The sequence below is a fragment of the Syngnathoides biaculeatus genome, chromosome 22 (assembly GCF_019802595.1).
Source record: "Syngnathoides biaculeatus isolate LvHL_M chromosome 22, ASM1980259v1, whole genome shotgun sequence".
Taxonomy (NCBI): Eukaryota; Metazoa; Chordata; class Actinopteri; order Syngnathiformes; family Syngnathidae; genus Syngnathoides; species Syngnathoides biaculeatus.
This window is the reverse complement of record NC_084661.1, coordinates 17,622,780-17,648,757: the sequence shown is the minus strand read 5'-3', so window position 1 is coordinate 17,648,757 and position 25,978 is coordinate 17,622,780. Positions and strand designations below refer to the sequence as shown.

The following is a 25,978-nucleotide window of genomic DNA, read 5'->3' as shown; positions in this document are numbered from 1 at the left end:
GTTAGGTTTTTTTTAAACATTTTATGACCTCGCTGTGTGTCAACGGGAAAAAACAAAGTTGACAGTTGTGAGTTAAGTATTATTGTTCATTTTAATTTTTTTTTTTAAATAATCTAAGATTTTTTTATGCTGTGTTGGAAAATTCCAAAGCTCAAGAGATAAAATTTTCCAAGAGAGAACTTCCAGAAGAAAGAAAAAACATCTTGGAAAACAATTTAAAAAGAGGATAAAAGCAGGGAGATTTTTGTTGGTATGAAATCCCTCGAAGGGCATACTAAACTATCAATATATCATAAAAATTCAATTGTGTATTGTGAGCATTTTGTGGGTTAAATGGTTTTTTTTTTTTCCCTTCACAGTTCTCTTGAGGTCCAACTTGTTTTTAATGGCAACCAGATGAGATTCTCCTAAATTGAATTTACAAAAAAAAAAAAAAAAACCTCGGAAATGACTTTTTTTTTTGTATTCATGATTTGCACATCACACCACATGACCTCGCAAGCGAACAGGACATTATGTATCTGTCATATCTGTGGTCAAAGTCTCTTCCTGTCACAATTATTTGATAACATGTTACCCGGCTTTAACCACAAACAGAAGGTCTACTGAGAAAGTGGGGAAAAAAATTTAGTATCAAACCGGAAGAAAGTAACGTGCTAAAATAATTCAGATTTCAAGGCAAGTGTCACGTTTTTAATCTTATTCACGCAAAAAAAAGTGAATTAAATCACTAAAGTTGCACGACAATTAGCGCCATAATCCACCCAAAGAGTGTTACAAGTGCTGTCTTACCTTGGAGCTGGCATAACTATACGAAAATGTGGAATTTCAAAAGTCGAAAAGAACTTCTTGATAAACTTTGAACAAGTGCTAACAACGTGCTTTGGGAAAAGGAGGAAGTGCTGCTGTCTGACAGGAACACCCAATTGGCTACCGGGGAAGATGGGGCGGGCGTTAACGCAACTTCGTGGCACACGATTGGCCGGGAAGTCAAGAAAATGGTGCGTAAATGGCAACTGGGACAGACCAGGATCCATGTGCCGTCTGTTATTTGCGTTGCCAACGAAGCAGGACTTCTTTTTTTTCGCTAAAACAACGCACAGCGATTGAAAAGGGTGAATGAAGACCACTGTCATCGAAAAATATCACACTGCAACAAGCTAAATGATTAAAAAAAAAAAAAAAAACATCATTCCTGCCATGTATCTTGTCGTAAATGAATGTACGAATGTCTCGTTTTCCTCTCTATTAACCCTGTTATGTGCTTTGATTCACATGATTCGAGTGTTTATTACTTCTTTAAAAATCGACAGGTTACAAACCGCAATATAAAAACACAAAATAAGTACAATTCTTTAGTAAGTATACTCATCTGTGAGAGTGACGAAAGTGCCGATTCGGGAACACTTCTAAATAAAAGTAACTCAAGACGAAAGTGCTGCTGTGAGTAAATGCTCAATAATGTACTTTTAAAACTTATCCTTTACAATAAAGTGTGAATTAAAATATAAAGTAGCGTTCACATCAGATTAGTATCGCCGTTTCCAAAAAAACCTAAATTGCCCTGTAAAAAAATATGTTGTGGTCGGTCACGTGACTGTCCACACCTCATCGGGGGCGGCTAGCCGCGATTAGCATCCGATCTCTCCGGGAAGAAGGCGACAAACGCGGCTTGAGGTGTGCTCAGAGGCCGCTTCGGAGCCTTGACGACCGCGAGAGCTAAAAAGCTAATTGGGCTATAAGAGCACAACAGCCGCAAAAATCAATAAGCAAAAATAGGAACACTTGCCTCAGCGTTATTTGCCTCCTTTTGGACACGTTCGGGTCTTCGTGGGACATGTTTGCGCGAATGAAACTATGAGTTTAACGGTGCGGTGGGGGATGAAGATGCTGCGGGAACTCGCGAAGGCACTCGCCGCAGCTTCCTCTTGAAATGATGCAGATGGTGCCGAGTAACAGTGTCGGGTGGAGATTGCTATCGGAATCTGACGGCCTCCCGCAGACAGTAAACGTGCAAATTGCACCCATCAACAAAGTCCAAAAATGGATGAAAGTAGCCTTTTTTTTAAAAAAAAAAAAATCATAGACAAATTAAAATAGAGAGGAAATAAGAAAAAAAAACTCCTTACCATGGAGTAGCTAAAAAAAAAAACGAACAGCACAGCGTTTTGTCCTCAAGAAGTTTTTGTTTTTGTAAAGAAATTTAACATTTTGTCACAAATCTTTGGTGTCACGCAACAGTTTTCTTGGAAAAAGAAAAAAAAAATCAAAAGGTACTTGATTTGTTTTCTGGGAAAAAAAGTTTTCTCAGGAATCAAATATCTGAGAAAAAAAAACAACTTACTCATCTTTTTGCACATTTTTTTCTGTAAAACTGGACATTTTCTATTGCAAAAACAACTTTAAAAAAAACTTGGAAATAAATGCAATTTCCTTCCCGTAATACCCCATTAAAATAGTACTGATATGAACACGTGCCTTCTTCACACAAAAAAAAATAAATTTACTTTTTCTTTTCCCATGAAAAATAAAAAAATACTTTTAGAAAACATTAACTAAAAAAACCCACTTGGGAAAAAAAAATATAGAAATACAGTACAATTCCCAAAATAGTATTCCTCTATTTGAGGGGGAAAATACGGAAATGTTTGATTTTTTTTCTCTCTTATTTTCTTCTGACAAATGTGGAAATTTGTGACTAATAATTACAACTTTTTGGGGGGCAAACAAAACTCTTAAAAGAAATTTTTTTTTGATTTTACGCTAAAAAATGAGCATTTTTTCTCCTCGAGAACATGTATAACAAATCTTTTTCGCAAACTAAATAAATTCATGCATTCATCCATGTAGTTGAATATTTTGGGTGGATTTTCAGATTGATAGGCAACAGATGAGCAAACATCTCTTAAGTGCTATAAAATGCTTTATTACAAAATGGGGGGGGGGAGAAATAATAACCGTGAATGATATCATGGCCCCGTCGTCACCACGTTGCGTGATTTGGACACTCGGCACGGCGTTTGCATAGCGGGTCAAGTGTGGCTTTATATTTGTCTGCGCGCGCGCGTGCGCGTGTGCAAATGATACGAACCATTCTAAAAATGTGTCCGCCGCAAAGCGTGTTGCAAAGGCACATTGGCGGTCGGGATTGTTTTTGCAAGTTCCGTAAGCGCCGGCATTTTAATCTCTCCGCAACGGAAACGTCTGAAGAACGGTCTTGAGCTGAGGAAATTTGCGGTGTGAAGGGAAAAAAAAAAAAAAGAACCAAAGTTTATGTTAGCGTTAAGCTAGCAGACTTTATATCTAAAACAGTTTGGTGTTTAAATGGAAAATGTTTGTATTTTGTGTCAGTTTAACTGTAAATCCATTTTTGACACCCCATCCCTTTAAAAAAAAAAAAAAAAAAAAAAAAAGTTTATGATTGCCTATAGAGGCCACTAAATGGCAGTGAAGCCCAACTTTTTTTTTCTATTAGAAGTTCTCACTTCAACATAGTTCCCCCGGCACTTCAATGCCACTAGATGGCGGCAAAGCAACACTTGTAAGTTGAACATCTGCAAATTGAAAAATATTGTTCATCGGATACAATCAGGATGACGATGTACTGTCAATATGTAAATCGATGTTATAAGAAATGCAGCTTCTAATCCAAATATATATTCCCGGTATTTGTCAACACATTTGTACACACGTTCAGAGTCAGAACGGAAGCCCCGGCGAGGCTTTTTCCTGCCCATTTAGTGTCCACGCGGGCGGGTTCCCGGACCCTTCGGCGCTCACTGGTACCAGGGGGTCTTGCGGACCCAGTGCAGGGTGAAGCCGGCGTCCGTGCGGATTTTGATGGACGCCGCCTCGGCCTCCCGCACCGTCTCCTTGACGGACTGCATCAGGTTCTGAGCGTTGTGCACGAGCATCTCGGTAGCCTGTTACAATGGACGACGCGTTATGATATGGTACCCAAAATATGACGCATTAAGATATGATAGAGTGGGATATGTTAAGATACGTTAAAAAAAAAAAAAAAAACAACGTCATAGGACGATAATTTCGTGTTCCAACAGTCTCCACGGCAGAAATGCCATATCACTAATCATGTTGAAGTATGAACGATAATTAAATAGAGCATCAACAGCGAGATTTGAAGAAACGATTACGCAGAAACTTCACCTGTTCCGACTCCTCTTCGCTGATGTTGGTCCGACCCAACATGGTGGCCTTGACGGTGGACAGGATCTTCAGCTGCGTGCTGATGGTGGGAATGCGTTCGCACACCTGCGGCCGGGGTGGGACAAAGTTAGCGAGCGCGACGACGGCCGATCAGTCGGGTCGGCGTCGCACCTGGAGCAGGTTGGTCCGGATGCGCTTGTCGGTGCACTGCTTGGCCACCTCCTTGGCCAGCCGCGTGACTTCGTCGGAGGCCTTGGCGATGTCTTTGGCGCACTGGATGAGGGCGCGCTTGTTCCCGCTGCCGCCGCGCACCAGTCGCGACATCTCGGCCATGAGCAGCGCCATCCGCTTGGCGGCGCCGATGATGTCGTTACCCTGCGACGTGAAATGGTTGTCGGTATTTCTTTTCCTCCTTTGCGTGCATTTTTCTCACAAGGGTTAGGGACCTTGCTGGACCACTTGCGGGCCTCGTCGTGGAGCTGCCTGGCGGCCACCATCATGGGCTCGTTGACCACGTCTCCGGCCTTCTGCTCGGGGAACTCCTCGTCCTTCTCCTCGGGGGGCGGGGGCCTGGGCGGCGGCACCTCGCCCTCGGGGAGAGGGGGCTTGGGCGGGGCCGGCTCTTCGTTAAGCTGCGGGCGAGACCCGCATCCCTGGGCCGTGAGTGCGTTGGAGCAATTCAAATATGAATTCTAAGCGCTAGCCCGGACGACTGCTTGTGAAAAGAGGGCGGGCGGGCGGGCGGGCGGGCAGGCGGACTTTCAAACTAAGCTAAGGAGATCGATAGTTTTGTGAAAATGCAAAATGCAAAACCGTCACACGTACTTTTCTTTTGATGGGCTGACTTACGTGAAGTTGTTCCAAATCGGGAGGCGGCGGCGGCGGGAAGTCGGGCTCCTGAGGTTGGAACGCTTCCCTGACCTTCGCGACCGCGTCGAGAATCTTATAGCCCGAGTCCAGAAAGCCCTTCCTCAGATCTGGAGGCAGAATATTGTGATTATTATTATTATTATTATTTATTATTTTTGTTGTTGTTGTTGTTGTTATCGTAAAAACGTCAGACGTGCTGGAGGAAGCGTGACGTACTGGGATCCCGGATGTTCCCGGCCACCGCTTTGGCGTCCACGACCATTGGCGAGATGGTCTGACTGAGCTGGTCGGACGCCTCCTTGACCGCCTCGCGGAATTTGGGGTCCTCCGAGTTCTCCACCTCGCGCTTGGCCACCAGGAGGATGCGGTTGGCCCGCCGGGCGATGCTGGTGGCGCCGGCGACCAGCATCTGCGGCTGCTGCTTGTCCATGGCCACGCGGCATTTGTCCAAGTCCTTCTTGATGGCTTCCTCCGACGCGTCCAGGAGGGACTTGGTGTCGATGGCCTCGTCCACCAGACCTGAACGGAAGCCGGAAGCTGACCCAAAGTTGCCTTTCTCTGCCCTCGATGGCTTCATATTAAGCCAATATTTTGGCATTTCTAGCTTTTGTTTGTTTGTAATATTTTTCCAGATACTTTTGCATCCATTGCTCAATGTATTGTTGTATAGAATTTTTACATTTTTTTCAATTTGCTTCTATTTTTGTCGATCAATTTGAATTATTTTTGAACTACATTTAAGTATATTACATTTTAAGTTTTAATGTTTTTTTGCATTTCCTTCACAGATTATTTTTACGATGATTTGTTTTATATGTTTTATTTTTACTCATTTTTGTGACTTTTCCTTTACATATTTGTGCTCAAGTTATCCATTACTTTCTATTCTTTATGTATTTTATTTCATGTAATTTTTCTATATAATATTTGGGTACTAATATTTGTTCCTGACTTGTATTTCATTGTAATATTTTGGTATTTTCAAATAATTTGTGTTTCTTCCTGATATTTTTGCAATTTGTCTAATTCTTTTGTATTTGCTGTTCAATAACTGGTAATCTTTACTATTACAATTCTCCCCCCCCCTAATAAAATTTTTTAATTAAATATGCAAATATTTCTGGTCTTATAATTCATATTTTTTCCCCCAAAATAATTTGTGGTATTTTTTTGCACTGTTGTATTTTGGCATTTTCAAATATGAATCATTTATTCATACTTTTCAAATGTATATTTTGCAAAATGATTATTATTTTTTTTTTTGTAAGCACTGGCTTTGTCCGCCGGCGCACATTTGTCGTAATATTCGAGTACCCGTCATCTTCTCCACGTTGTCAATCCACTGGTTCTTCATGGTCTCAAAATGTTCGTACGCGGCCTGGTTGCCGGGGTTCCTCAGCAGGATCCTGGCAGCGGAAACCACCTGGAAGGAGATTCCAGCGGTGAATTTGGAAGTGCGGGGAAAAAGGCCGGCGAGAGGCAAAAGGAGGCGGCGCACCTGCGGCGTTAAGTCCCTGGTGGACTTGACGGCAGCCTGGATGCCCTCCACCGTGCTCTTGTTGGCCGTGCCCACGGCGGCCGCCTTCTCCGCCGTGGCGCCCAGTCTGTTGGCGTGGTTCTCGAAGTTGGCGGCGCGCTCGTCGAAAACCTAAACGTCATCCAAATTTCATCCGGGCGTCGTGCCGTCAACTGGCAAATCGCAAACCCCCACCACCCCCGGCGAAGAGGGCTCTTCGGCCCGATCGCTGACCTCGTCCCTGTTGGGCGTGTCCAGCGGTGCGGTGGCGGCCACTGCCAGCAGCTTGATGGGCGTGGTGGTGTCGCTGAAGATGTCGGAAACTTCCTGAGTCATGGCCGATTGCATTTTCCCTTTCAGGTCCTGGCAAGGCGCGTGCAGATGTTAGCATGAGTCAGCAGCTTTGCTTTTCACATTTCCAAATATTTCGGGACTCCGCATATTTTTTTGCTGAAGATGTTTTTTTGCAACGTTCTCGTTGGATTGCATAAATGTCGGATCCGAAAACGCCAGGATCCACCCTCACAGAAATTGACTTGTAATTCCTTAAATGACCACCAGAGGGTGGATGTTTGACAGTCAATGACTTTTTATGGGGGGGGGGGTATTACACGGATTTACCTTCAGGGCCTCCTGGAGCTGGTGGGCGATGGCGCGCGCCTGAGGGGAGTCGCCCTCGCCGCGGGCCGCCAGGTCGGCCAGCTGGCCCATGAGCTGCTCCACCTGCTCGCATTTGCCCAGCAGCTCCTGCCTGTAGGGGCCGGGCAGGGCGTTGGCCAGCCTGCGGCCCTCCGCCACCAGCCCGCGGATGGCCGCTTGACCTGAGGACGCGGGGAGAAGCGTCAACGCTGAGCTCTGGCATTCACACAGTTTGCATATTGGTGGGGTTTTTTTTTTTTTGGGGGGGGGGGGGGCAAGCATCTATTCAGTTTTTGTGATCGTGAATGCGAAAAATCTTTACTTTAGCGCCATCTGATGGAACCTTGTAGTTACTGTCAGGTTTAACATTTCTTCTTGTGCATAAATGCCGAGTTTAAGGACTCAACACCATTTGCGTAAAGTGATAGCGAACATATTTGTGTCTGTGAGGTTTTTTGAGTTTTTGCTAGCGTGTTTTTTTAGGCTAGTTTGCTAGCCAATACGACTGATGAGCCTCAGGTGCAGGTGGCTCACTTTCGTTGAATATTTAACGACTGAATACAATCATTTATGTAAAACGGGCTCAGGCTTGTGAACGTGCTAGGCGCATGACGCCGCTAATTTACGATATTCTCCAGTCGAACTGCTTTGCTGCCATCTTGTGGCATTTTTACGTAATCACAAGGGGCAAATGGTGCAGGTTCATTTTTTAACTTTAAAACCCACATGACCGGGAGACTCTTGTAAAATAGATTTTTAACCTTGAAAACATTTTCCTAGCTAAAAAAAAAAAAAAAAAAAAAGGAAAATAATACTACTTGCTTTCCTTAATTGCTAACGCTGCATTTCAAAGCATATTTATATGCAGGTCGAGCGTCTACGCCTAAAAGCAAACTTGAACTTTGACTGTCATATCCAGCTAGCGTTAGCTCACTAACGAGCGTAAGAGGAGGCTCCCACAATGTCAGATATTCACTGACAGCGACCGTTCACCGTATTTGGGGAGTTAAAATGGCGACGGGAGGAAGAAAGAGGAGGGGCACGGACCCACGCCGTTGTCATCCACGGTGGGGTTGTCGATCCAACGCTGGGCCTGCTCGATCTTTCCTTCCAGGTGGACGTCGGCCTTGGCGGGCCTGCTGTTGGCCACGGCTTTGTTGGTCTTGGACTGCAGATTCTGCAGGGCTGTGGCAATCTGTTTGGAGAAGGCTCTGGCCTCAGGGGTGTCGCCTTTTCCCCTGCGGGACGGATCGCGATGCGGATTGAGGATAAACAAACGAAAGACGTCGTTGCAGTTCAACGTCAAATCTAGCAGCCGGTCAGCCTTCTGCCATTGCCACCTAAACCCATCTGGACAACCACAACCGAAACAAACTATCGATCTTACGCTTTCCAAAAAAGAAGACAACTCGTGATGCCGCAGTTACCAAACAAGATGGCAAACGACCGGCGGACGTTCTTACTGCCTCCTGAGATCCGACAGCTTGGCGGTCATGGTGGCGATCTCCCCGATGGAGCGCAAGATGTCGTCCCGTTCCTTGGGGTCCTCGCACATGTCTGCGATCTTCTTGGCCTCCGCGAGGAGAGCCTCGATGTTGTCCTCCCCCTCCGGGGGGCCGTTGGGGTCGGCCAGCCAGTTCTGCAGACGAAAAATAAATTGTGAAACGGTGGTCTCGTCATCCAAATAGTGTCCCTTGCAAGGGCACGGCAACTGGCCTGGGCGGCGTCCATCCTCTTGGCGATGGCCTGCTTGGAGTTGGTCATGGCCTCCAGCTTGCGGGCGGCGTTTCCCACCTTGCCGGTCAGGACGTCCAGACCCTGGGAGACGTGCTGGGCCTTCTGCATGGCGGCCGGGGATGCGCCCTGACCTCTGGGTGGGGGTGGAACACGCGGATGCAATGAAGTGTTGTGCATGCATTTGATTTTTTTTACCTGATAGTGAACATTTTCCCCACGACTGCGAGCGAGAATTTTGATTTTTGCCGTCCCACGCCTGAGCTAAGTTACCTGGCCCGCATCTCCGACACCTGGTCCGTCATCTGTCCCAGAGTCTTCGCGGTGGCCAGGATATCCCGGCGCTCTCGCCCCGCACACAATTCCCCGACTTTCCCGGCTTCGTCCAGGATCTGCCGGACGGCCTGCTCGCCGGCGTCACCTGCCGGCACGAGACCGGCGTCAGCGGACGCGTCGGCGACACTGGCACCGGGTGTTCTTAAGGCGGTTGCTACCTGGTGGAGCGTTGGGATCGCGCAGCCAGTTCTTAGCCTGAGCCATCTTGGAGTCGATGAGTCCAAGAGCGCGTTTCATGGCCTCCGTGTCCTTTAGGATTAGACAAAAAAAAAATAAAATAAAAAAAGAATAAAAGATGTTAGCAATAACCACACACCACCCCACTCTTGGCACGAACCCGAAGAACGCCAGGCTTTAGTGTTAATCTCAGACCTTTTCAGACTTTTTGGAAATAAAAGGTGCTAACGGTACTTCCGGGTGGCAGAACGTGTGCGGCTAAGGTGGCCCTCGACTGAAAATGAGGACTCGTTGTGTTTGCGCCGCCACAAATCAGAAGCCGGAAACAGTTGAACAGGGAGGATTGGGGTGGAGAAAACACTTTTAAAGGGAGAGACTGGGGACCAAACGGACCTTCTCCTCACAGTTTGGGTTGTCTTAGTAGTTAGCTTGCTCGCTCACTATTGTTCAGTTCGACGTCCCATCAAGCCGATGCGCCTGAGAAGTCCATAAGGCAGTCCCTCAACGTTCACGTTAACTACGTCTGAATTTCGATCTTTGGATCTATGGATTTTTTTTTGCAGGCCGGCATTCTGTCTCGCTTCCAAGGAATTGACTTGATTCACCGCGATTTTTCCGAATGACAGAGGAAGGTTTGTTGACAGAAAGGAGCCACCCGGAAGTACGCGTGCCGTGGCGGTGAAAAGGTCCGAGGCTCCATCCGGCGGGGATGAGTTTAACACGTGCTCTGTCAGCTTCACACTCCTCCTTCCAATGATAAATCGGAGCGAATGAGCTTTTCAGACGTCCCCATGTTAAACCTCCACACGGTTCATTCGGGTAAGGAAAGTCCAAGTACACACGAGGGCATGCCGCCTCCGCAACAACGAGCGTGTCGTGTTACGGAACCCAAACGTCGACTTTTCATTTGTATTTACCGGCGGATGCTAGAATGTGTTCGACAGTGACGGCGGGTCAAACAAAGCGCAAACCGCACGCAGGGTGGACGACTACGCCGGTTCTCGAAAATTCCGCCGGAAACTGCCCCACTGTCCAGTACCGCGTTGTCCTTTGACTGGTCCACAAAGAATCATCGCTTCTGAGATGACAGGAATGGAACTAAAAGGGATCTACCACAGACCAGAGGTGGGAGGAACTCTTTGGTAAGTCTCCGCTCTCAAAATTCGAGCTTCATGTCCAAAGCCAAAAATCAAATGAGGGTAATACATTTTCTTGGCAACTTGAGTCAAGTCATAACTTGGGTTACGAAGCAAATTCATACTTCACTCAATCACAAGTTCACAAAATGCATTTTGTTCGCACTCTGCACCCAGTATCCTCAATTTATTTTTTTTTTTTAAACCCGAGGACCACCTCAGCAAGTACTTAACGCTACAAGTAACACCATCAAGTCCAAAATTACCGAATTAAGTCTGACTCGAGTCCCTCACCTCTGCCGCAGACGGTTACATGCACGGAAAGCTGCGAAGGACTGGAAAAATCAAAAACGGTCAACAAACAGCAAATTCGCGTCGTTCACCGTCCTTCAATCCGCGCCGCTTTATTAGCATCTGTAATGCGAGACGCACACTGGAAAACGATGGCATCACAAAAAAGCAGACACACACACCACAATATCATTATAATAAACAAACAAACATGGCAGAGACATGCACAACCGGTGACAGAGAGAGAAGGTGACGCTTACCTTCTACAGAACGGGGTGGAAAAAAGGAGAAAGGAACAGTCAAAAGAAACAAAAAAGGAAGAAGCACATAAATAAAAACATTGATCCCGAAACTCGGGGGGGAAAAAAACAAAAACAAACAAAAAAAACACACAAAATGAGAGAAAAGTGGATTAAGAACAAGAAGCTTGGAAAGAGACAGATCGCATGCTGGAATTAAATGACTTGATCGCTTCAAACGCGACCCCTGCAGCATCTAAAGTGAACCCGAAAATTTTTCAAGACAACACGATGGGTGAAAAAACACCATGTGGAAAAAAAAACTATGACATGATGTGGTTTTGCCCCTCCCACATGCGCATTTCAACGTAGTAAAAACATACTTTAACACACTAAAAATGCTTTGAATGCAAAAAAACAACAACATTGTAGGCATAAAATGTCTCGAAAATATTGTCCCTATTGCTGTGTCTGCGTTTAGGAGGCGGAGCCTAGTGGGATGGCGTGGGATGTCATCAAGTCCTCGTGTGAGAGTTTGGCTGTGAGCAGAGGCCGACAGCAGCTTCTGCGCGAGTGCGCTCTGAATATTTTTCTGCCATTTTTCTCATCTGTCGGGTCAAAATAAGCAGCTGCAAACTGCATTTGCGACTGCGGCTCTCGTTTCCCGCATGCGTTCTTGGCAAAATGGAACGGATTTGTGGCATTTCGACTCGTTTCAATGAGGAAATAAGATGTGAGATAAACGTGAACAAATTTATAGCTCACGTAAAAAAAAAATTCAAAACGATCGCATAAAATCATGATAACAGCGAGGAGACATTTGGGAACAGACGTGAAAGAGGCGTGTCCAAGAATCACACACTAAAATATTCTTTAACTGACACATACAGATCCAGTTTTTTTTTTTTTTTTTTTTTTTAATTCATCGGGACCACCCTAAAAAAAAAAAAAAAACCCAAACGCACCTTGTTGGCCCAGGCGTCCTCGTCCCAGGACGTGAGCTGCAGCACTCGGATGATCTCCACGATCTCGGCGCTCATCTTCTCGAAGGTGAAGTTGCGGTTCTTCAGGGCCTCCTCCACGCCCTGGCTGCCCGACGTCTTGGTGGTCACGAAGATTTTGATACCTGGAGAGCGACGGAATCAGACCTGGGCGCAGGACGGCCCAGCGCGACTGCGCCCAGGTCCGCCGGTGCGTCGTTACTACCTGAGATGAGAATGGGCAGCAGTTCTTTGACCGTGTTCATGGAGTTGACGAGCATGACGCGATGCTCCTGGTGAGTCAGTTCCTGCTGCCGCTCGTCGATCATCTTGGCCATTTTGGTCATTCCTGGAAAAGGAGAGAGAGGCGCAAAGGATCAGACTACCCAACCGTGTCAGTTTTTGAACAGAAACTGCTAGATGCCAGAATCTTTGCAATCTGGTCAGCTCCAGAGTTTGTGTCCGTCTGCCACCTTTACCTGGTCCTAGGTTCTTCGTGTACGTGATCAGGTCTGCCATGGACTCCACCACTTCCGCCACGGTCAGGTACTCCAGAATCCCTTTGCACACCCGGATTATTTTGCGGACCTGTGTTGAAGACGTGAAAGGGCTTATAACAGCATCCAATGATCGGGCCATCGGGGTATGCGGATGCTTTGAGGTACCTCGGCCTCGTCAAAGGTGAGGAGCAGGTCCGAGGTCCCGGAGAGGATCCCCCGTGAGCCGTCGATGAGGTAGTCCCGGGCGGGAACGGAGTACGGGTCGGCTTTTAGCATGGAGGCGGCCTTGACCAGCTTAGTGCAAGCATTCTCAACTCTGTAGAAGGAGGACACGGAGTCAACTCGGTGACGTCGTGCAATTCCGGCTAGCAAAAACGACCCATGTCACCACGAGTAAGTGTGTGACGTGTCGGTGCCAATGATGTCGGGAGGTTCAGCTCAAGTGAGCGGAAGTCACTTTCTTGTTGCCGCCTGGCGGCTATCAATTACCCAGTTCGCCATTTGAGGAAAGGCGTCAGTGCTTTCTTTGGACTTGGTGAGTATGTCACTCACGACAGCAAGTGGGGGCGGGGGAGGTCACAGGAAGCTGACCTCTACCCAGGTAAGGGAGTCCATGTACCGGCAGTGGCACATGTGCCACACTTTGCAAACCCCTGCTTTACCCCAAATGTTCTCCCTTTGCAAATTCACCAAGTTTTTGATTACTGGGGGGAACCGCTAAGTACAATATTTACGTCACGTTATGTTAAGCGTCAATAGTGTGCATCCTCGTCGGCGTTTTAAAAGTCCGGTTTCAGTTGGACCCCAGCAGTCATTTGGGTCATGAGTGCGCCGGGCGTCAGTACTTCCTGTGAAAGAAGCAGGAAGCCACCACTGTGGGAAACCGTGTTGATCTTTGGCTCCTCGGCTGTCTTTCATTCTTTGTTTTGCAGCTTTGCTAAAACGCAGGTGGCATACGTCCTCGAGGAAGGATTGCAGTTTGACTATTTGTCGTGGAAGCCAGAGGGTTAAAACCAAAAGCCATTGAAGGACAAAACTCTGGAAACATTCAATGATATTCAACTTTAACGCACAAAAACTTTTCTTTCAAATCTCAACGGTTTGCTTTCGAAACGTTTCTCGCGAGACAGGTATTCTTTGGAGGCGGCGCGTGACTTGGAAAAAGTTCCAGACCGACCGGGCGACCGGTACGCGTCTCGAGAGCCGACATGTCCTTCACAGCGACAAGCGGCCATTAAGTGCCTCCCCCCCCCGCCCCCCGTACAGGGACTATATTTAGCGGGCGCCCACGCATTCCGACACATGCGCTGATGGATGACGACGGGGTGACGATGTGACTCGGAGGCGCCAAATGTGTCGAGAGGGACAACCTGTGCCTGCCAATGCATTTCATCTCTGACCTTGTGGCGAGGGGGGTGGTGGTCGTCCTAAGACACGTCCCTCGGCTGTGCTCTCGCCCTCGGTGACACGCAACAGGCGGCAGCTGAGCACTCCTTAATGGTTAAAATGATCTTCCCAAAACAAACAAAGCCTCGTTTACGATGAATTAAGAAACAAGATGCGGTGGGTGGGACCTCGCAGGACAACGTTTAATATCTTCCGTGACTCTCGTATTTGAAATACGTTTTTCCCCGTTGAACTTGAACGTCAGGAATTCTTTCCACTGTAGCATCTGCGACTTCAGTTGCCCCACGACCTATCGAACGGTGTTTAGTTGGCCGCCTATTAACTGGCTAACACGTTTTGAGTGATTCAGCGTCACAAATGTTTTGTTGAGTTTGTTTCCTTACAGTTCACCGTCGTACCAAACAACGGCTGGTACATTGAAAATGCCTATAAGTTGGGGCCCTCGTGAGTCAAGGCACCGCTCCGGGAATCTGCGGACTTGGGCATACCGTTATTTATCCTCCAGCAGGCCAAGACACAGAGGCCATGTCCGAAACTGGCATCCGAGCGACGGAGGGGACGACTTACTTGATAAACGCCGGCGGCATGTCCCTTTTCATGATCTGGTCGTCGGTGGTTTGCACAGTCTCCTTCCCCACCTGGAAGACACGAGACGGGTCGAAAAAAAGACTGCAAAACCTACTCGAGAAGTTGTGAAGTGTTTCTTACAATGTACCAACGAAGGAAGTCATTTGGGATATGTCATATAAAGTGTCGGGAAACCAAAGGGGTCGAAGCAAGCTGGTCAAGAAGTGCACAAATTATGAATAACTGCGGCAAATTTAAGCAACTTCGAATTCCACATATCAAAGCAGCAAAGGCCCGATCATCAGATGATGATCATATTTTGTGGAATTTGAAAAGGGAAACTTTTTTTGGCCCGGCTTTACGATCAAGGTTACCGAAGGCCCGGTTGTCGAATGTCCGTCAAAGATTATCCAGAGCGATTATGCCGTGATGTGGGCTGTGTGAAGAGGGACTTTTCCTTCTCGAAAATATGTCGGGCTCAACGACGTAAATTTGAAACCTGTACAGTTTTTACGGTCGTTGGTCAACGTCGTATTCCCGTGCAGCCCGGATGATCTGTCGGCAGACATCTGTTTTGGGCTGGGGGACTACATCCCCAGTACGCTGCACACTGTACAAGCAGTTAGTCCAACATCTATTTTTAACCAACTGTGTGGGGTTCTTTCAAATCGTAAAATTTGCTCAAGATTTCAAAAAGCGGTATCCGTATATTCCACATGAGACACAATAATTGAAAGCAGATCCAGGAACAACCTCGGAGCAGAACTCCCGTTTCCACAACAACCTCCAAAGCTATTATTTTGACGGCAAAGTTCCCGGGGAAGTGCGACGGGAGGGTGCGCTTGTCACCGGGCCTCGGTCGTCACAACGTGTAAAACAGCTGAACGACAAAATGACTCATTCCCCATACCCCCCCCCCACCCCCCCACCACGTCCACAGTGACCTCAGCACCGTTGGGGGGATGCAACTCACCCATATAAAGCTGCCACGGGTGAGCAATTACACACATTCATGCGGGGAATGAGGGGGGTATGACTGCATCTCTCCCCGACAGGGAGGCCACAACAATGGGGGGTGGGGGGGGGGGGCATGCGCAGACATGAAAAGTAGAAATGTAAAGCTTCAACTGCTAAACTCGCTAAATGAGAGTCAGTCCAGTAGGAAACAGCAGGGAACAAAAGTTTCAGACATTCTTTCTCCAAATATGAACGTCAAGTAGCTTTCATTTTGGCAAATACCAAATCGATACCAACAAGCTAGCAAGGTTGCAAACGCTTGGCCTTGCCAACTTTGCCCTCCAAAAGAACCTCACTCTGTTTGCACTCATTTCCTTTTCTTCTACATTGGGTTTAGCCTCCGAGGTAAGGGCAAAGCTATCTAGGGCGAGTTAGCAAAACCGAGGAGGGAGGAAGTAACACAAAAAGCGTTTGGGCACGCCCACGCTTCTGATCAGCCACTGAAAGTAACCCCACTCCAGTGCTACTGTCCCAAACGTCTTCAACTAATATTTATCTTAAGACGCTTACAGGACTACGAGGCCCAGAACTGGTTTGTATCCCGGCCAAAAATCTAATCTTCCAATTCCGAGTGGGCGTTAGTTCCAAATGTGAAGAAAATCCCATAAGTCCTTCCAGATGCGCAGACAATCCAAACACACAAAATGTCCAAGGGTATTAAGAAGCGCGATAACACATTAGCGCGCGTGCTAAATTTGACTTTGCACCGGATCGTTAAGGCAACGCAGTAATTTTTATTCTCAGAAGTCAAGTCCAGACAAGTAAACAACTAAATGGAAGCGACAAGGAGGTCCGGTTACAAAGCGGCGTCCAAGACCGGCCCCTTTGCCTTGTTTCAATTACAGTTGGGAAACGGCTCCAGATAAAAACTTTACGAAGTTTGATTTCCCTCGTGAGATGAATAGCGATTGGATGGTGAGCACTGTCGCGTGAACTCTGCCTTAAGCGCAAAGTTAGCGAGTTCCAGCACACCTCCGAGCCTAATGAGGCCAAATTCAAAAGAAAATTGATGAATGGAAAACACAACGCTGGCACGGCTATTGTCGTCAAGCAATTTCTGATGTTTGGGAGTCTTTATTTAGACGTCAAAACTTTTTGACCTAACATCTAAGCATAACATTCTGGGACTTTTTGGACCACTTTGGACTTTGGGGGCAGGCCAGAGCCAGGTCTTTCTCCTCTATCGTGAGTGAGCCAGTCAGATCAGCCCAACACAACAATTCAACTTTTGCGTTTTATGGACTTCCCCTCACTCCGTACTTGCCCCCAACGATCGGAGACTCGTACGTGGCGCAGCGTTAAATTGATGAGGAAACGCAGACGGCCAAGTCAGGAAGACCCGGCAGCTGTCAGCACCCCCGGCTCAGCGTTGGGTCGTGGGAGCCAACCGAGGGGAAAGCCCTCTGCGCGTCCAAAACTTTCACAGCTGCGAGGCCGAGAGGGAGATGCAGCGCATTACACTCGGATTGTTGATCGGTTGATTGCGCGTTGAGGTCTACCAGTTCCAAACACGGGTCAGGAACTCACGGTGGCATTCCACTTAGATTTATTTATTAAGAATAATCAGCGAATGACCAGTAACATCCACCTTGCCTCTAGCGCGTCCACAATTAAACGACCGCATGTGGTGGACAACATGAATAGTGTTAGCGAGCATACGAGAAACAAGGGAAAGAAATAAGTCTGCAGAGACATGAAATTGCAAATTCCGAACCAGGACTGAGCTGCATCGCTTGTTCGGCTCAAGTAACACAACACGTCCAGCCCGTTGAGACTCGCTCTCTGGTCTCTGGTCTCTGGTACGGCAGGTCTGGCTGGCCCGTTCGATTTGTGAGCAGCGGCCTTCGCCTCGTGACTCGCCGCTTCCGGGAGCGCGCGAATGCATCGTGACAGACGATGAAGGCGCCGACCTTGAGGGGCGCATCCATCATCATTCACCAACGAGTCTTGTTTGCTCAAAGGCGATCTGACAGCTACTCAACTCACTGGTTCCGCCTATGAGGATTCGTCCACGCCGGGAAGGAGGCTGACCGGGACTGGACTACCATCACCATTGGTAGTACATCTACTAGGATCACCACCAGCCACTACTTCAAATACAACTACAACCATGATGACTAATACTTCCCCCGTCTCTACTATGAAAACTACTACACAACTGCTACTTCCAACATCACCACTACTAATAAAACGCCACTGTGACTACTACCACGACTATATCACCACAAACACGTGTACTATTACTACAATAACAACTATTACTAAAACTTGCACAACGAATACCAATGCTGGCACTACAACAACAAAAAGAGTACTAGTACAAGGACCTCAAACTAAATATCAAGGATCTTGAGTAAGTGCCAGTACAACGAGATCGAATACCATCACAACTACTACTACTACTACTACTAGTACTAGCACTAGTACTACTACTGCCGCTGTTGCTGCCACCATCTTCAGACGGCGCATTGCGCTGCAGCTCGTCGGCATGCGAGAGGCCCCCTGCGTCCGTCCGTCCGTCCGTCCGAGCGACCTTTCATTCCCCCGCCGGCGACCCGGCGTCAACAAAGCCGGTCTGTTCCGAAAGAGAGCGAGCGGCCGCTTCACCCGCGCCGTTGCCTCGAGCTTTCCGCTCCAGACGCTAAATGAGATTGAGGACCGGTGACGCGTTGCGCGTGCGACCTCCTCCGGTCGTTCATCTTGAATCAATTCCCTTGATCGAGAAATGCAAATGACAACGATTCGTCCCCAAAAACTGTCGTTCTGCTCTGGCATTTGCTTAATTTGTCCTGATTGCCACGATTTCAAAGAGTTCGGCAGACAATCAAAGAAATAAATGTTTTGCTTCACAGACATACTGAACATAAGCGCTACCAAGTTCCAATTTAAATTCATTTTTCTTGTCATTTTTCCTCTTCCGGAATTTGCTTTCTGGATTTGAAAAGTTTTGTTGTTGTTGTTTTTTTTTTTACCCCCATTTGTGGACATTTCTTGTAAGGCAGAAAAAGTTTGGAAACACCCCCTCTCAAAATTACCTCGCATCAACAGCCACACATATATCTGAAATATAGTATCTATATTTTTTTTGCATCTACTTGACCGATCACGTGAACGGGAGTGCGCCCTCCTCGGAAATTGTCATAATTTGTATATAAAGACGGTCCTGAATAAACAAACGCTAGAAATTCATTCGAACTGCTGGGGTCTTCCTGTCCAGCTCACTCGGTCTTTTCTCAATACATATGTATATTTTTGGAATAATCATCTTGATAAAGCCACAGTATTCATTAACATAGATGAATCGCCTACAAGTAGCGAACGTGGCAGAAAACACAGTGGTACGTGGTTACTCTTCTGGGGAGACATTCTGTGGGAGGTTTTGGGCGTTCTTCAGAGGATTCTGGAAGGGTTCCTTCCACGCCAAAGTCGCCCAAGCACGACCTGTCTGGGGATACAAAAAAAAAAAAAAAAAAAAAAAACCGCTCCGGCAACTTTATGCTCGGGTGTGAACCGGCGAGATTGGAAGCGTCCCGAGACTTGTCCGACCTGTTGTCGACTGAAGGAAGGAGGAAGGAGGAAGGAAGCCTTTGCCACTGTGCGCTTCAAACAAGTGCGACAAAACTAACCACGTGCTACATTTTCCGTCCGGAAGAGGAAACAAAGGGACAAAATGACTTCATGACGCGTGCAAGCGGATATTCAAAGCCGAGACAAATTACGATGGCTTATTTTTGCCTCGTTAAATGCGGTGACAGAAAGGCAGGTGCAAATCTGCACCGACGTGCGGGAAACAAAATTATAATGACATATCTATTGAGCGATGCAATTTCAGAGCTATCTCCGGGCCGGAGCTGACCCGTCCGGGGTCTAATCGGACCCGGGAGAATAGAGAACACGTCAACAGCTATTTTTCGATCAATGTATATGTTGTGAGAACCACTTAAATTAAATCCTTAAACGAGCTGCTCCTCAGGATTTGCCGCCGGAGGGATTTGTGAAGGCGCAAAGATGCAAAGTTGCAGGAGCAACGTAAGCCTCCATTTTCTTACGTCTGGGTCATTTTCGCGCACTGCGACGATTGGTGCTGGCCTCCCCACAGCAGATTTTTGGCATGCTATTGCAATTTTCAAATTGCCACAAACGACAGAAAAGTACGGAGCCCATGAAGGGACACTGAAAAAAAAAACAAAAAAAAAAACAATGTTTCTCATTATAATGAGTAAGTTATTCATTGTAATGAGTAAATTTCTCAATGTAATGAGTAAATTTCTCAATGTAATGAGTAAGTGTAGAGAAATGTCTACCTATGGGTCGAAGCTTATTTACCTGCTAGCTAGCGGTAGCATTCCTGCTCCGTAGCTTCTTGCATTCACATCGCTGTAAACGACAACTTGCCTTCCGCATGTCAGCTGGGAGAAAGGCAACGGAAGAGGACTTGCTCTCTTTCCTTTTTCCTTTATCGATCAACTCAAAGAAGATAAGTCGAGTATAACTAAACTTTTTTTAATCACACGAATGTAGCAGTATAGGCTTCCTTTCCGCTTGCTAGGCTGAAACGATTGACATTAAGGACTTTAAAATTATTTTTAAATGTCTCTCAGACACATAACGGTGACGACTTGCTAGTAAAGCAGCAATGTCTTCATAATAAAGTCCCGGATGAAACTAGAACCCAACTAACTCCTGCATTGTCATTGTTGCGTAGAAATGCAAACTGAAATTAATAAAGGTCTTTTGTACATGCACGGATGCAAGTCACTAGTTACTCGTTACAATGAGAAAATTTCTCATTACAATGAGAAAGAAGTTAGTTTTTTTTTTCCAATGTCCCTTTAGGGGCTCCGTAGAAAAGTTAAATGAGAAAGGTAAAAAAAAACAAAAACATGGCTTTTCTGATCTTGCTGGATTCCCCAAAGTTATTGTTTCCTGTCACACGTCATTTTGAGCCCACAATCCTGAGTGAAGGCGCAATTTAGCGGCGCTGTTCGGGCCCGAAGCGGTCGGATGCGAGCCTTGCGATCGGCGCAACACAAACAGGAAGCCGACACTCAAAGGAAGCCCGTGTCCCCGGCGTGCCTGTCTTCATCCAAAAGTCTAGAAAAAGAAACTGTAAAAAAAAAAAAAAAAAAAAAAAACGACAGCGCAAGAGGGCTCAAATGGCCATCTGAAGTCAAAAGAACGGCCGCACGGATAAAAGTGGCTTCGAAATAGCGCCGCTCCCTTTTCTTTTTTTTTAGCGACGCCGTTGTTGCCGTGTCATTTACGGCCAAAACCGAGCCCGGCCGAGCACATTGCAGCCGGCTGGAGGATTGTTTAAACGCGGCCCGCGAGCGGATAATTACGACCGTGCCGTTGTCGTGCGCGGCGCCGTTACAACATCAGAAGCGTGCAGTCCCAATAAAACGCCGCGGTGCCAACTTTAGCAGACTTTTCTGCAGAACTCAATTTGCTTTTTAACAGTTCTCTGGGAGACTTTAGGACACAACAGATGCACACACACACACACACACACACGAGTCCCGAATCTCGAGGGAGACCAAATCAAGCCGGCGCTCTGAAAAAGGGAGAAAGAGGAAACATCGCTGAAATCTTGGATCGTAGATTAGCTCCCTCGGCAAGCGGAACAAGCTCATTATGTTTGCATTTTTAAAAAAGAAAACAAAAAATGTATGAAAACAACATATTTTGTCCAGATCTTGGAAGTGATATTGTGGCGGTTTGCAGTTTTCACGATGCGCGATTGATCCAAATCTGCCAATACAGTCTGAAAAAGTCTCGCCTGAACAGCGAGCTAACGCACCGCCGGACTTATCGGAATTTCATTTTAGGTGGCTGGTTGAAGGCTTAGGGTCACCTCCAAGCACCCCCCCCCCCCCCCCCCGGGGGCGAGCTGGGAATTCCTCACATTCCCGCCATTCATCTCCCGTCGGCGTCCGGTTCGTCGCTTCCATCGGAATGGAAGAAAAAAAAAAAAAAGGAAAATGTTGCCGAGGTGACCACAAGAACTCCGGAAACCGGGACGGAAACCCGGCTGGCAGCGGTGGAAATCCATCGATCCAGTTTCTTAGCCGCTTATCCTCACCAGGGTCACGGGGAGTGCTGGAACCTATCCCAGCTGTCAACGGGCAGGAGGCGGGCGGGGTACACCCTGAACTGGTCGCCGGCCAATCGCAGGGCACGTCGAGACGATCACTTGACCAATCACACCGACGGGGCAATTTTAGGGTGTCCGATGAATGTCGCATGTTTTCAGGATGTGGGAGGAAATCGGAGTGCCCGGAGGAAACCCACGCAGGCACAAAGAGAACATGCAAACTCCACACATGCGGGTCCGGGATTGAACCCGGGACTTCAGAAGTGTGAGGCCAAGCCTTTATCAGCTGATCCAACGTGCCAGTCACCCAATATTTGCATGAAAAACACTGCGGCCATAAATAAAAAACGCAGTACAGCACACATATTCTTACAGCAAACAAGTTGCAACTTCAGAGGGCCTTCTTGCACTCCGCCAAATATGAAAATTCAGTTTCTGAAATTTGCCCGGTTGGCATTGTGGCGCCTTTTGTTGAGGCAAATTCACTCCCAGGAAGCGTTTGCACAACATGCGGTTTTCGACGCAACGCCGACAAGCGGCCTAATAAGTCGGCCAAGTCTGCAGTTCCGGTTCTTTTCGGAGGAGCGGATCACGGACTCCCGGTCTACTTGACAGCTCGCGAGGTCACGACGGGTCGAGGGCGGCGGAACGCGGCATCGGCGAAATTCTGGGAGCGTCCACACCGTCGCCCAATCGGGAGCGAGATGGCCTTTTTTTCCTCTGAACTTTGTCTGAGTCATGAACGCGCAAACAAGATGGATCACCGCCTTGGAACTGATATGACATCATCATGTCAATGTTATAGGGTTGCCATAACAACTGGAAAGAGTTCCAGGCTCATTTATCTAAAAAAAAAAAAAAAAAAAAAAATGTGGTCACCATAATCTTGGACTGTACAGCAGCGGATTGAATCATTTTTTGCCAGTGACGAAAGTCATATTTTTCAATTAATTACAATCAACCCTCTGCCAATTCCTGATTCATCGTTTGCACATTTTTTATTTTTGTTGGTTTCCATTCACGGCACTATTTTGGAGGCGATTCAACGAGCGTGCTGTCTAAAGGAGGCAATAAACAACACAACAACAAGTTCCATAACGACTCGCGATTGGGACAATTCTGGAGGCGACGTGATTCGACTCAGTCCGTCCAAAAAATTTGTAAACTGCTCAGTTTCAGTAACAAGTACACTTCAGCATGTTGTCTATTTATCACGCCGGGTTGGGACTCGGGGAACAAAAGAAAAAGTACTCAGCAGCCCTAAAATTCTACGCAAAAGCAACAGATCAAATATCTGCCAGAAAAACAAAAAGTTCAAATATCCAGAAAGTCGCCGCCGCCGCCGCCACAGAGAAACTGACCACGCACAGGAACTACTGTAATATCGTTGAGAGTATTGACGGCGCACATTTATTTCCTCTTGTGTCTTTTCTGGTTTACATGGCCAACTGTTTCCTGATGCGGCTTTGACGAAAACCAGGGTGTATTCTTGTCAAGCTCCAAGTCGTACGCGGCACAGCTGATCGGAGAATTCATGCGAACCGCAGACTTTTATGAAAATAAACTCAAAGTGTCTTCTTCTGAGGGCGGGAACTGACAAGAGGTGACGTTTTAATGAGGATTTTATTTGAATACAGAAGAAAAAAAAAAAAAAAAAAACACAGCCAATCGGGGGAGGGGTGCCGCAGGGCACATTACCAGGCCCAATTAAATTTTTCAAATAATCAGCGTACTGTGCTAATTATTTTTGTTTGAACATATTCAGATCTTTTAATAGAAAGCCAAAATATTAAACACTAAATGAACCACTTCATTAACAATAACCCACAAGACAAAAAAAAAAAAAAAATCAACAAAAAAATCCAGTCACAGCGGTAAGAAGAAGCCTTCCCTTGCCTGACCTAGTTCACAAATTCTCATGAATTAAGATTAAAAACTGTTTCGAGGTTTGTTTGGTATCAGGAAAAACATTTTGTCATCAAAATGACAACATTCTACTTGAATTGTTTTTTTTACTACAGAAAAAAAAAGCCAATTGGGAAAGGGGTGCCGCATGGCACATTACCAGGCCCTATTTAATTTTTTCAAATAATCAGCGTACTGTACTGATTTTTTTTAACATATTCAGGTCTTTGAATAGAAAGCCAAAATATTAAACACTAAATGAACCAATTCACTAACAACAACCCACAAGACAAACAAAAACAAAATCAACAAAAAAAAAAATCCAGAATCACAGCGGTAAGAAGAAGCCTCGCTTTTGGGGATTTTTTTTTTTTCACAAAGTTATTTTTCAGTCGGAAAGCATGAATGACTTCAGCGCACTTTTTCTGTTGATAACATGCTAAAATACATCTTTGATTTTCCATCATGCTGGAGGGTCAGGGCGGGCCCAATGGTCCTTCTGGGGGGGGGGGGTGTTTAAAAACATTTTTAATTGTACTTGTTTAAATGAAGCTTCAGATGTGAATAAATTAGAGCCAGCTGGACACACTGACTGATGTACAGTTCAATACATATTTGCATGATATGTAGCTGTGGCGCCCAGTCGTGCCTAGGTGAGGCTACGGTCGGCGGGAGGGGACATTCTCAAGGGGAAAAGGGCGTCGGGCCCCGCGCGAGGTTAACTTTGAGTCGCATTTGCACAGCTTTGATGGCAGTTTGATCGCGGAAAGTTCCGAGCCGGAGCCACAGGTCGCCCTCGCGCCCGCGGTTCACTCACCCGGACCAGGTTGCTCACCGCCGCCTGCACGGCCGCCACCGGCGCCGTCAAGTCCGGGATCGCCTTGCCGTCCACCTCGCCCTCCTCGTGCATGATCACCAGATGGGAGATCTGCTGAGCCACCGGCTCGAGGATACTTTCGATCGTCTTCGTGTGAAACACCGGCATGGTGACAAAAAAGTATTTGGAGGAAATAAAAAAAACAAACAAAAAAACAAAAACGGGTGGAAAGTCAGAGTTCCAAGCACCGGAGAAGGCCGCTTCTCCTAGTCAGACGCCCGCTTCCTGAGTGACTTTTTTTCCGCTCCCGCAAACTCGGACGGTCGGCGTCGGAACCATCAACCTCCCTCGACTCTCTCGACTCAGCGTGACGTCACCTCCCGAGGTCGCGCCCACCGTCCAATGGCAAAGCGCGAGGGCGGGCCGTCCGCGCCTGCCATTGGCCGAGGCGAGTGTCGCTCACCCGTCCCGAGCCCTCCCCTTTCCTCTCCGTTTTTCCCGTGCGGAGATCCGGCAAAGGGCGGCCCGCGATTGCGTAAGAGGCGCGCATGCCCTAAAAAGGCAAATATATGTGTGCGTGGAGTGCACTTGGCCGAAATTCAACCAGTTGGACTTGTTCACGCTTTTTTTTTTTTTTTTTTTTTTGGTAGTGGATGGGGTCTCACCTTCACCCCACAGCTGATCACACCGCAGACAAAACAAACGACAAGATCAATGTCATTGACCTTTCAGGGAAAAAAAAAAAAAAACATAATGTTGGTTGCATTGCACTAATTTAAAAATGTCACAATTCTAGTTGTGCAGATAAGGCTGAAATCTTTTAAAACTAGATATATTTACTCATCATCTTTGATCTTTCTGAAGAAAATACATGTAAATAAGTCTTCACAATCAAAGCAATTTGCCCGCTATCGCTGTTTTCTAGATGCAAAAGCGGCAATGGAATTCTCAGAGAATTCCGCGAGGCAGCGGCTGCTTTCCTAAAAAGGACCCGAAAGCCCAAGAACAAAAAAATAGAAAATCCTCTCAAGCCGGGCCTGCAGATGTTCTCCCGCGCAGTAAATATTTTTCGCTTTCAGCCCTCGGAGCGGGAACCAAGTTGTAGTGTGATGAGGAAAAATACATTCAAATCTCGTTGAAAATATTGACTTTGTTGTTACGACAAAAATGTTGGACTTGAGACAAAAACTAAAAATGCACTTCTATTTTGACAGTCAAAATAAAATGAAGTTGTACCTTTACAAGTCAGTTTCACTCAAGAGAGAAAAAAAAGATAAAAAAAAATACAGCATATTTCTGATTAAAAAAAAACATATTTTGAAAGAAAAAAAGTTGTCTTCATGATCAGTTCCCAATATTATGAGAATGAAGTTGCATTCATTCTTAAAAAAAAAAAACACTTTATTTGAAGAGTTCAGACACAAAAGCAGAAATTCTTTGATTTATAAATATTTTTTTATTTATAAATATATCAATTTTTGTTGTTTGTGTAGATTCTTTGATTTATAAATCAAAAGTATTTATTAATTAAATAATCGACACAAATGGATATATCTGCTTTTGCGTCTGAACTCTTCAATTTATTG

At 46.5% G+C, this 25,978-nt stretch overlaps 2 protein-coding genes across 7 annotated transcripts in view; both read right to left on the bottom strand.

The window, feature by feature from the left end:
- LOC133495157 (adenosine kinase-like) overlaps positions 1 to 2,068 on the bottom strand; it is an 83,396-nt gene extending 81,328 nt beyond the window's left edge. For 2 of the 6 annotated variants that reach the window (XR_009793499.1, XM_061809447.1), the window contains exon 1: positions 793 to 1,764. Coding sequence is in view for 5 of the 6 variants with exons in the window: in XM_061809447.1 (XP_061665431.1) it covers positions 793 to 1,136 (344 nt within the window). In the remaining variant the exon portion in view is untranslated. Of the gene's footprint in view, positions 1 to 792; positions 1,769 to 1,789 lie in introns of those variants that run through there. The other 4 variants (XM_061809444.1, XM_061809445.1, XM_061809446.1 and 1 more) reach the window with 4 other exon arrangements.
- A 104-nt stretch (positions 2,069 to 2,172) lies between these two features.
- LOC133495156 (vinculin) lies at positions 2,173 to 24,764 on the bottom strand. Its single transcript, XM_061809442.1, has 21 exons — positions 24,393 to 24,764; positions 14,560 to 14,630; positions 12,751 to 12,901; positions 12,565 to 12,673; positions 12,312 to 12,434; positions 12,071 to 12,231; positions 9,421 to 9,511; positions 9,200 to 9,347; positions 8,909 to 9,062; positions 8,656 to 8,831; positions 8,240 to 8,430; positions 7,175 to 7,374; positions 6,788 to 6,916; positions 6,536 to 6,685; positions 6,352 to 6,460; positions 5,254 to 5,556; positions 5,017 to 5,144; positions 4,614 to 4,799; positions 4,339 to 4,542; positions 4,168 to 4,272; positions 2,173 to 3,923 (listed from the first exon to the last, which is right to left on the bottom strand). Exons 1-21 carry the CDS (start codon positions 24,558 to 24,560, stop codon positions 3,777 to 3,779), a joined length of 3,204 nt encoding a protein of 1,067 aa, XP_061665426.1. The 5' UTR covers positions 24,561 to 24,764; the 3' UTR covers positions 2,173 to 3,776.
- Between the last annotated feature and the right edge of the window lie 1,214 nt (positions 24,765 to 25,978).